Source organism: Carcharhinus amblyrhynchos, unplaced genomic scaffold, assembly GCF_965287045.1.
Source record: "Carcharhinus amblyrhynchos unplaced genomic scaffold, sCarAmb.v2.hapA scaffold_42, whole genome shotgun sequence".
In the NCBI taxonomy this organism is placed as follows: Eukaryota; Metazoa; Chordata; class Chondrichthyes; order Carcharhiniformes; family Carcharhinidae; genus Carcharhinus; species Carcharhinus amblyrhynchos.
The window spans coordinates 4041319-4052790 of NW_027649783.1; the positions used below are offsets into that span (position 1 = coordinate 4041319).

The 11472-nt window shown below is 43.8% G+C and overlaps 2 protein-coding genes across 2 annotated transcripts; both read left to right on the plus strand.

The window, feature by feature from the left end:
• The first annotated feature begins 9687 nt into the window (after positions 1-9687).
• Positions 9688-10663, plus strand: LOC145335817 (histone H2B type 1-M-like). The gene has a single exon (XM_080181542.1). It carries the CDS (start codon positions 9821-9823, stop codon positions 10196-10198), a length of 378 nt encoding a protein of 125 aa, XP_080037668.1. The 5' UTR covers positions 9688-9820; the 3' UTR covers positions 10199-10663.
• A 419-nt stretch (positions 10664-11082) lies between these two features.
• Positions 11083-11472, plus strand: LOC145335848 (histone H2A.J). Its single transcript, XM_080181575.1, has one exon. The coding sequence runs from the start codon at positions 11083-11085 to the stop codon at positions 11470-11472; it is 390 nt and encodes a 129-aa protein (XP_080037701.1).

The window sequence follows — 11472 nt, forward strand, 5'->3', positions numbered from 1 at the left end:
ACTCTCTGATACAGTGTGTGAGTGTGGGATTTACTCACTCTCTGATACAGTGTGTGAGTGTGGGATTTACTCACTCTCTGATACAGTGTGTGAGTGTGGGATTTACTCACTCTCTGATACAGTGTGTGAGTGTGGGATTTACTCACTCTCTGATACAGTGTGTGAGTGTGGGATTTACTCACTCTCTGATACAGTGTGTGAGTGTGGGATTTACTCACTCTCTGATACAGTGTGTGAGTGTGGGATTTACTCACCCTCTGATACAGTGTGTGAGTGTGGGATTTACTCACGCTCTGATACAGTGTGTGAGTGTGGGATTTACTCACGCTCTGATACAGTGTGTGAGTGTGGGATTTACTCACGCTCTGATACAGTGTGTGAGTGTGGGATTTACTCACTCTCTGATACAGTGTGTGAGTGTGGGATTTACTCTCTGATACAGTGTGTGAGTGTGGGATTTACTCACTCTCTGATACAGTGTGTGAGTGTGGGATTTACTCACTCTCTGATACAGTGTGTGAGTGTGGGATTTACTCACTCTCTGATACAATGAGTGAGTGTGGGATTTACTCACCGTTTCGAAGCATGGACTGCATTATGAGAGTTTGGAAATCATGCATCTGATTTGATGCGACCATATCTGAGTGTTGGATTCATTCTATATTTGAGTGTTGGACTCACTGTGTATCTGTTGGATAGTGAGGCATGTGAGTGAGTGTATTGATTCTCTCTCTGGGAATATAAGGCAGTGCTGATTTAACTGTGCATGCGTCACATACACCATGCTGGATTTATTCTGTATTTGTCACTTTCTGGAACTGTATGTAAAAAAGATTCATCCTGTCACTGTCATTCTCTAACACTGTACATCAGTGTGAAATTGATTGTGTGGTTTCTTTCAGTCTGGGCTTCTTTGTCTGAGTGTGAACTTTTCATTCACTGTCAGTGCTTGGTACTGTGTGGGAATGTGAGTTTAACTCTGTACCTGTTAACATCTGCTGCTGTAAGGGTACACGGATCTCATTCTGTATCTGTCAGTCTCTGGTGCTGAATGGATGTGTGGAATTCATTCTGTATCTGTCAGTCTCTGGTAACCAAAAGAAAATATGTGGAAAATCTCAGCAGGTCTGGCAGCATCTGGAAAGGGAGAGAGCAAAAAAGCTAATGTTTTGAGTTCAGATGACTCTTTGTCAAAGCTTTGACACAGAGAGAAGTGGGGGGTGGGAGGGTGGGTGGGGGGGAGGTGGAGAGAAGTGGTGGAGGTGGATAGAAGGGGAGGCAATATCAAAACCACGTTCTTAATGGGGGGGAAGGCAATTCATAGACAGGTTGTGAACAAGGCCGGGAGACACAATGGCAAGAACTTATTATTCAACATCATTGCTGTTTTCACTCCCAAACCGCCGGGAAGGGGCCTCATTTAGTTCCTATCTCCCCGTGTTTGTTATTATTATTATACAGTGAACAGCAGAAATATAACTGCACAATAACCATGAGAGCAGCTGTACAAACAAGATCTACTGCAGGCAGCAGGTGAGGAGTGGGAAGGAGAGGCTTTAAACAGTGGCTGCTTGTTTATTTTTCGATATTTGGTTTAAGTGGGAGCTGGAAATAGATATCTGACCCGTACAAAAGTTACTGCTGCTTCACACAGCTCAACTCAATCATCAGTGCATGGATTGGGCTGTTTCTGAATGTCACAAAATTGTTTTAAACTCGCCCCAAACACCCAGTGAGTAAAAGCAGTTTGGTGTATTACTGAAATGATCTCAAATATTGTCTGTGCTGAAGGTTTATCCTTTTACCCTGGTTCCTAATAATTGTTATTTGTGCAGTTATATCAAAAACTTTTGTATCTTTTATTTCATCTGTTCCTCAGTTTAGTTAGTTATTTTTCTTGTTGCAGGCAGATATTTGAAGGATTCTGATGATTCCTCAGAACAAGCACAATTTGATCAAGCCAGTTCCAACACAAAGCAGTTCCAGTATCATTCACAGAGCGCAGAGATACTGCCAACTCATTGGGTTCACTGTCACAAAGAGAAGGATTCAGCCCCACACTGTTTGCAAGGTAATAGACAACTTTTCAATCCAAGAGTTGAACAGGAAAAGAGGATTTATTTTTAATTTCCTTCCCTGCCAATGTGGGACATAGGATCAGGAGTGGGCCATTCAGCCCATTGAGCCTGTACTACCATTCAATCTGATTATGGCTGACCATCTCCTTCCATGCCCTTTCCCCACTCTATCCCCAATTTCCCTTTATGACAGTGAGATTTAGAAATCTGTCAATGTCTACATTAATGTTCACCCTGTGTGTGAACTTCCAAAGCCCTCCGAGCTACAGAAATCCAAAGGTTCCCAAAGTTAAGTTAAAAAAAATGCAGATCTCGGTCCAAAGAGGATTTGCCCTTATTTTAAAATTGTATCTAGGCTCCCAACCAGGGGAAACATCTCGCCTGCATCTACCATGTTTACCCTTTTAAGTACTTTGTTGTTTTCAGTGAAATACAGGCCCTGTTTCCCCAGGTTTTCTTCATAAGACAGTCCCGCCATTCCTGGAACAAATCTGCTAAATGGTCACTACACTCCCTCTGAGGCAATAATATTCTTCATAAGGTGAGGGGACTGAAACTGCACACAGTATTCCAGATACATTCTAATAACATTGCTATCCAATTAAACCGAGGCTTCATTATTCCAGGACTCAGATCCTCTTACAGTAAAGTCCAACGTACCATGAACCTTCCAAATTACCGGCTTCATTTCCTTGTTAGCCTCCAGTGACTTATGAATGAGGATAGTCATGTCCCCTAGTACATCAACACTTTCTAATCTCTTAGCATTGAATTAAAGTCTGAATATCTGTTCCTTCTACGGAAATGGAAAATCTCACACTTTCTACATGATGTCCCATTCACAATGTTCTGAGAAGTAATGAGAGGTTCGGAACATTGCAGCTGGAATATCATCCACCTGAAGCTGCTTTGTATCTTTCTCCCAACACACATTTACACTGAGCTTTGTGTCAAGTGCAAACTTCTCAATATTACATTTGACTGACAGGTAGATACATCAATCACAGGATTTTAACACAACACACCCACTCACAGATATAAAACATGTTGGTCACAAATTGAATAAGAACTCATAGTAAAAATAGACAAAAAATGATACGAAAAACAATTGCAATGAATTACCTCGAATATAGCCATTGATACATTTTGTAAATCAACCAAAAATCTCAGTGCGTCAAACTGAAAGATGTAATGACAATTCTGTTACTACAAACTGCAGTAATTAATTCCCAGGCGGTGTATCCAAATGATACCATTCACAGAACTAGAAATTGAATACCATTGCACAACTTACAAACAGCTACTGAACATAAACCATGACTGGGAAATGTACCCAAATCCATATAAGAACATAAGAAATAGGAGCAGGAGTAGGCCATCTAGCCCTTCGAGCCTGCCCCGCCATTCAATAAGATCATGGCTGATCTGTTGTGGCTCAGTTCCACTTTCCCGCCCTCTCCCCATAACCCTTAATCCCCTCTCTTATCAAGAACCCATCAACCCGCTTCTTAAAAATATTTAGCGAGGCAGCCTCCACCACTTCAACGGGCAGAGAATTCCAGAGATTCACCACCCTTTGAGTGAAGAAGTTCCTCCTCAACTCCGTTCTAAACCGCCTCCCCTTTATCTTGAGGCTGTGCCCCCTAGTCCTACTGTCTTTTTTGAGCGGGAAGAGTCTCTCCACCTCTATCCTATCCATCCCATTCATCATCTTATACGTCTCAATGAGATCTCCCCTCATTCTTCTAAACTCTAACGAGTACAAGCCTAGTTTATTCAGCCTCTCCTCATAGCTCAACCCCCTCAACTCCGGTATCTGGCAAACAAATATCAATGCATTATAATTTAAATAAATAGTTTCTAATACAGTGCCTGAAATGCATGTAAATTTAAAGTGCAAAAGTATCCCACATTTCAATACATCACAAGGAACAGCTGTGTGAGGATTGATTCTTACACTCGCATAGATAACAAGAGAATCACCGATCGAGTATAATGTTGGCAAGTTTGAGGTTATCCACTTTGGCAGAAATAATAGTATGAGGGATTATTATTTAAAAGGCGAAAATCTGCAGCATGCTGCGGTGCAGAGGGACCTGGGGGTCCTTGTGCATGAGTCGCAAAAACCCAGTCTGCAGGTGCAGCAGGTGATCAAGAAGGGACTAGGGGGCACAGCCTCAAGATAAAGGGGGGGCGGTTTAGAACAGAGTTGAGGAGGAACTTCTTCACTCAAAGGGTGGTGAATCTCTGGAATTCTCTGCCCGTTGAGGTGGTGGAGGCTACCTCGCTAAATATATTTAAGACGCGGGTTGATAGGTTTTTGATAGGCAAGGGGATTAAGGGTTATGGGGAGAGGGTGGGAATGTGGAACTGAGACACGACAGATCAGCCATGATCTTATTGAATGGTGGGGCAGGCTCGAAGGGCTAGATGGCCTACTCCTGCTCCTATTTCTTATGTTCTTATGTTTAAGAAGGCGAATGGGATGTTGGCCTTTATAGCAAGGGGGATTGAATTCAAAAGTAGGGAGGTCTTGCTGCAACTGTACAGGGTACTGGTAAGGCCACAGCTGGAGTACTGTGTGCAGTTTTGGTTGCCGCACTTGAGGAGGGATATTTTGGCCTTGGAGGGAGTGCAGAGGAGGTTCACTAGGCTGATACCGGAGATGAGGGGGTTGGACTATGAGGAGAGACTAAGTAGACTGGGTCTGTACTCGTTGGAGTTTATAAGGATGAGGGGGGATCTTATAGAGACGTATGAGATAATGAAGGGCATGGATAGGGTAGAGGTAGAGAGATTCTTCCTGATTAGAAAGGATAGCAGGATTAGAGGGCACAGCCTCAAGATAAGGTGGGGGGTGGGGAGTAGTTTAGATCGGAGTTGAGGAGGAACTTCTTCATTCAAAGCATGGTGAATCTCTGGAATTCTCTGGCCATTGAAGTGGTGGAGGCTACCTCGCTGAATATATTTAAGTCACGGGTAGATAGGCTTTTGATAGACACAGGAATTAAGGGTTGTGGGGAGAGAGCGGGAAAGTGGAACTGATCCACTTCACATCAGCCATGATCTTACTGAATGGCGGGGCAGGCTCGAAAAGCTAGATGGCCTATTCCTGCTCCTATTTCTTATGTTCTTATGTTAAATTAATCCTACATTCACAAACTGCCAAAAGACAGATGGGAGAACAAGGAATTCCATAACATACTCGGGAATGACAACTACAGAACGATTCTTACATCCAAACGTTCATCAGAGAAAAAGTGAAACAAAATGAACTCCACACTCACACTATATCAGCAAGTAACATTTACAGAGTGAGTCCTGTCGTCATACACAACACCACAAGGACAGAGATACAGAAGGAAAATAACTTGGAGCTGCTGTACCCAGGATGGATACAAACAGTATAAATCACACACTCATGTAGTCTGAAGACTGCAAAACTGAAATCAAACTCATGTTGACTTCATGGCAAACTCAGGAACAGATTTAACCCCATATAAACATACAACAGTGGAGACTGACATCATGTCTGAGTCACAAATTCATGTTCAGCTAATCTCACACATGCAGACTGACAACAGACAGACAAATACATGATAAAAATGTCTTTTGTATACAGTGTCCAATACTTACAGGCACAAGATTAATCTCTTTCTCTACAAGAGATGGAGTGATGAGATTGAGTCCCACACTCAGCCTCACTGAGTAGTTGCAGTGTATCTCACAGATGGTACACATTGTGCTCCAGTGGCTGAGGGAGTAAATGCTGAAGCTGGTGTGCAAGTGAAACCCAAAATATTATTTTGTTTTTGAGATTCTTTTATGTTATTGGAGATGCATTTTCCCAGTGAGTGGAGAGTACTGTATCTCTGACCTGTCATGTGGCTTTTCAATTGTGGAAAGTCTTTGGGGAAATAAGGGGTCAGTTACTGGCTGTGAACCTGCTCTGCTCTATTTTTAAAATGATGTGGGGATGCTGGCATTGGACTGGGGTAAACACAGTAAGAAGTCTCACAACACCAGGTAAATTCGAAAAGGTTTATTCGGTTACAAAATCCACTAGCTTTTGGGGTGCTGCTCCTTCGTCAGGTAAGTGGGAGTTAACTTTTGCTTTTGCTACCAAATAGACCTGTTGGACTTTGACATGGTGTTGTGAGACTCCTTACTATTTTTAAACCCATAGTCACATTGTGACAGGATACAGAAAGAACCTTGTGCTCCTTTCTCATTAATTACAGTCACAAAATGATGACCATGCTGAAACATAATGAAAGATGTGAATTATGAGCAAGAGTCGGCCATTCAGCTCTTTGAGCCCATATCGTCACACAATGAGGTTATGGCTGATTTTCCACTTCAACACCATTTCCCTGCTCTATCCCCACATCCGTTAATGTTACTAATATGTAGAAACTGATCCATCTCACTCATGAACTTAATCAACAAGTAAGACTCCACAGCCCATTGGACTGATCATTCCAAAGAATCACCCACTCAGCGAAATAATTCCTCCCCATCTCAGTCCTAATGAGCTGCCCCTTATTCTGAGTCTGTGTCCTTTGGTTCCAAACACAGCAGCCAGGGAAAACATACTTCCTGCTTCTACCCTATCGAGCCGTGTAAGATTGTTGTATGTTTGAATGTCAGCACCTCTCATTCTTTTAAATGCCAGGAAATAAAGGCCTGGTGTTTCTTGTTTTTACTCAGACAATAATCCCTCCACCCAAGGAATCCATTCAGTGAACCTTCATTCCATTTCCTCTGTGGCAATCATGTTTTTCTTTAGGTCAGGAGAACAATACTGCACACAATAGTCCAGGTGCTGTCTCAGCAAGACTCTATATAATTACAGCAAAATATCTTTACCCCCGTGTTCAAACATCTTGTAATAAAGGCAAACATTCCATTCTCCTTCTTAATTGCTTGCTTGAGCTGCAGATTAGTTTTCTGTAACTCATGAACAGAAACAGTCAAGTGCTTTTGAATTTTGACACTTTCAAGCCTCTCATCATTTAAGGAATATTCTGCACATTACATTCCATCTGTGAAATTGTTGCCCACTCTCTGAGCCACTTCAAATCCCCTTGAGGAGGTTTTGCCTCCTCCTCACAACTCACACTTCCACCTTATTTTGTGCATTCTCCAAAGTTGCAACTATTGCCTTTAATCACTGCATCCCAATGATTGATATAGGTTGTGAATGTTGGGGCCTGAGCACTGATCCTTGTTGTACCCCACTTGTCATTGTCTACTAACTTGATATGACTTATTTATTTCTAATCTCTGTTTTCTTTCCTGTAACCAGTTCTCAATCCAGGCCAGTATTCCCCATGTGCTCTGATTATGTTTATTAATCTCTTGTGTGGAAACTTATCAAAGGATTTCTGAAAATGTAAATATGCCACATCAGCTGGTTACTCCTGATCTATCAGACCTCCAACAAGGTTGCTCGTCCTGATTTCACTTTTATAGACCATCAGGAACTGTTAAAAATAGAAACATAGAAGATACATTTGGCCCTTTGGAGCTGCTCCAGCATTTGTTTTGATTGTGGCTGATATCAAATCAATATCCTGATCCCACCTTCCCCCCCATATCCCAGGTTCCTTTGAATCCAGAGAGCTATACCAAATTTATTCTTGAAATTGCACAATAATTTGTCCTGAACTACTTTCTCTGGTAGTGAATTCCACAGATTGTCCAAGCTCTCAGTGAAGAAGTTTCTCCTCACATTTTGCCTCAACTCAGGTTATGTTTCCTGGATTTGTTGTCACCGAATATAGAAACAAAGAAACAAGAGACGGGAAACAGAATACTGTATTTACACTCAGCAGATTGACAAGAACAGCATAAAACATTGCTACTCGTAAAATACAACAGCTACAGAGTACAATCCACATCTTCCTCACACTGACAGCAAAAAAATAATACTCAGATTGCAACAATTACCAGATTCTGCAATAAAGACACACAGACCTACCACACACACACTGACAGCAGGAAACTGAAATCCTTCCATGCCAGAAACAGAGAGGGACAGAATAAAACCCTTTGTAATAAAGCAGAAAATGACTGACATAGACGGAAATCCATATTTATGTTTCAGGAACTTATAAACAATCCACACATCGCTAACATAGTATACTGGCTGTTGAATAAAGAACATACATAAGTTAATAGTCATGATAGGTAGAATGGCATCTCATCTCTCTTTAGTGCTTTAGTGACTAGGCAATGTTTCATAGAATCTCTACAGTGCTATCGAGTCTGCACTGACCACACTCCCACCCAGGCCCTTTTCCCCGTAACCCTTCTCCGTAATCCTGATGTTAAGGGGCAAGTGTTGATTAGTTGCTTAGTTTTGACTTTAATTTGTTACTGTGCAAGTTGTGAACCTTTGTCGTGTGATCCTTTAAGATGGTCACTGGGCAATATCAACCTCAATGGGAACTGTAACATCACACATAGCTGAGACCTTGAGAATTAGTGGGAAAGACACACTCCAAATAATAGAACAGCATGATGGGAAAATACCAACACCCTTTTCACAAATACTACCCCCGTGTCAGAAATAAAAGTGTGCAGTGAAATCACACACACAAATCCCAAAAGCCAGAAGCGCAACTAGAAAAACATCACAAGATTTTCCATTTCAGAAACTACCAGATGCCAAATAAAATACAGAATAACATCCTAGGACTAACATGCCGAAAAGCCCACAGTCTCTTAAATACTGAATGTTGGAGAGAAAATAACACACACGGGCATATATCAGAGATTGCAATTTCTGAATCAAATTTAACATCAGCGACCTTAGACTGACAGAGACAGAAGCAACATTGAAATACGAATCAACACAGTATGAATCCCACTCGCACAGGGCTGACAGCGAAGCATTTGGAAATAGAATGTGTGTATCCAGTTCTGCAATCGCTCTCGCATTGTTCATTAACTGGCACCGAATAGATTTTGTTTCTGATCCCTCAATGCCATCCCACCCCTGCCACCGCCACCGCTCCCCCCCCACGCCACCCCCACCTACCCCCACCCCCACCCCACCCCACCCCACCCCGTTCCCAAGCACTCGAATTGTGTTGAACAGTAAATCACCCTCCGGGATTGTTTCTCGAATCCTCTCTGAACACCTTGTAATCAGTAATGTCCAATTCTCATTCCACTCCTTCTCTCAGTCAGTTTTCTGTTTTAGCCACACTGTTAGTGTCACATGTGGGACTTGTGGCTGCTGCTCATCAAACTTATTCCCCTTTAACCCGCCCAGTAACTCTCGCAATAACCCCTGTCTGAGCCCAGATACTCTGTCCTGCCAGCTCCCGGTGATGGGCGGGGAAGTAAAGCGGAGCAGTTGGTGCTGGTGAGGAAGGGGAAATGTATGAAGAGTATCAGCAGTCTGATAGAGTGATGTGGGATTAGCAGCAGAGAGAATGTGCTGGTGTGGCAGAGGGAGTGAGAGAGTCAGGGGGGTTTGGGTGGATGGGGCCGGACAAGGGGAAAGGACGGATTGAAAACTGAGAGAGTTTGTGGGTTTGAGCAGCAACCAATGTGATTGGGTATCTACACTAACCAATCAGAGACAGGATGACGAATTGCCATCAGTGTGAATGAACCAATGGGAACAGGGCTTGCAGCCATCCTTCATTAGCATAGGCCTGTGCTTTGGTCTATAAAAGAGGAGTTCCGGGCCCCATTCAGTGATTGTGTGTCTGAAATTCAGTGGGAGGATGGTGGATGAGAAGAAAGCGCCGGTTTCCAAGAAGGGAGCCAAGAAAGCGCAGAAAAAGCTGCCGGCAAAGGGCGGCAAGAAGAGGAAAAGATCCCGGAAGGAGAGTTACTCCATCTACATCTACAAAGTGATGAAGCAGGTTCACCCCGACACCGGCATCTCCTCCAAGGCCATGAGCATCATGAACTCGTTCGTCAACGATATTTTCGAGCGCATCGCGGGTGAGGCTTCCCGCCTGGCCCATTACAACAAGCGCAGCACCATCAGCTCCCGGGAGATCCAGACCGCCGTGCGCCTGCTGCTGCCCGGGGAACTGGCCAAGCACGCCGTGTCAGAAGGGACAAAGGCGGTGACCAAGTACACCAGCTCCAAGTAAAACTCCCCAATGGACTGAGAAACCCCCCAAAACACAACGGCTCTTTTCAGAGCCACCCACAATCTGTGAAAAAGCTGTATCAAACTTTGTTTAATTTATTTTACTGCGAAGCGTCTCGAACTATCCGATTGTAATTTTGCTGTTTAGACAAATCGATCAGTTTATTCCCTATAAACTCCGGCTGTGCGGAACCCTCAGATTTACACCGAAAATATTCACTCCCCTCTTGTTCTCGCGAATATGGAGAACATCCCGTCCACTTACAAAACGATGTCAATGAGACTTTCTGGTTTGAGAGTTTTAAAAAGGGCCGAGATTAACCCCGAACGGATCCCGAGTTCTGAAATCAAATCTGCAACTCGGGATAAAATGTGAAATGGTGCAAAGACAGGCTGATGTTTTAAACGCTGTTGTTAGATAGTTAATTATTGATGGGGTTTTGTGTGAAATGTATTTCTGTTTCATAAATATATCGGAACTTTCCAAAATTGAACATTAAGTTTTTAGATAAACCCAGAGTGAAAATGAGAAAGTGCCGGATCCAGGTTAACTCTAGACTGGGGAAGGAGAGAAAGGGAGATTCTCCATTCCCGATCAGAATAATTTCCCAAAGGGATTTGTTCTTTTCCCCTTTGGGGACTTTTCCAATTTGAAATGAAATCGGTGGGAAGCTGAGAATTTGGGCTTTTCCGCCCTCACTCCGTGGAGGCTCCGGATTGGTCAGTTCAGCAGATTTCTGATTGGTCATATGGACAAGATGCTGAGAGGTAGCAACAAAGTGACCAATCAGCAATGTGGGCCCTCCATTCCTCCCGGAGCTAGAAGAGAAGCGAAAGGGAGTGGATTTCAGCATTCTTTGTGAAAGGCTTTGGGAGATTGGGGAAATGTCTGGAAGAGGAAAGAGCAGCGGGAAAGTTCGGGCCAAGGCCAAGTCTCGCTCCTCCCGGGCTGGACTGCAGTTCCCGGTGGGCCGTGTTCACAGGCTCCTGAGAAAGGGCAACTATGCTGAGCGTGTGGGTGCCGGAGCCCCGGTCTATCTGGCTGCTGTGCTCGAGTATCTGACCGCTGAAATCCTGGAGCTGGCCGGGAACGCGGCCCGGGACAACAAGAAGACCCGCATCATCCCCAGACACCTGCAGCTGGCCGTCCGCAACGACGAGGAGCTCAACAAGCTGCTGGGAGGGGTGACCATCGCTCAGGGCGGGGTGCTGCCTAATATCCAGGCCGTGCTGCTGCCCAAGAAAACCTCCGCCGTCTCCAGCAAGAGCAAGTGA

What these genes read in the sequence shown, in the direction of transcription:
- LOC145335817 (XM_080181542.1), top strand. Translation starts at nt 9,821, where the DNA reads ATGGTGGATGAGAAGAAAGCGCCGGTTTCCAAGAAGGGAGCCAAGAAA.
- LOC145335848 (XM_080181575.1), top strand. Translation starts at nt 11,083, where the DNA reads ATGTCTGGAAGAGGAAAGAGCAGCGGGAAAGTTCGGGCCAAGGCCAAG.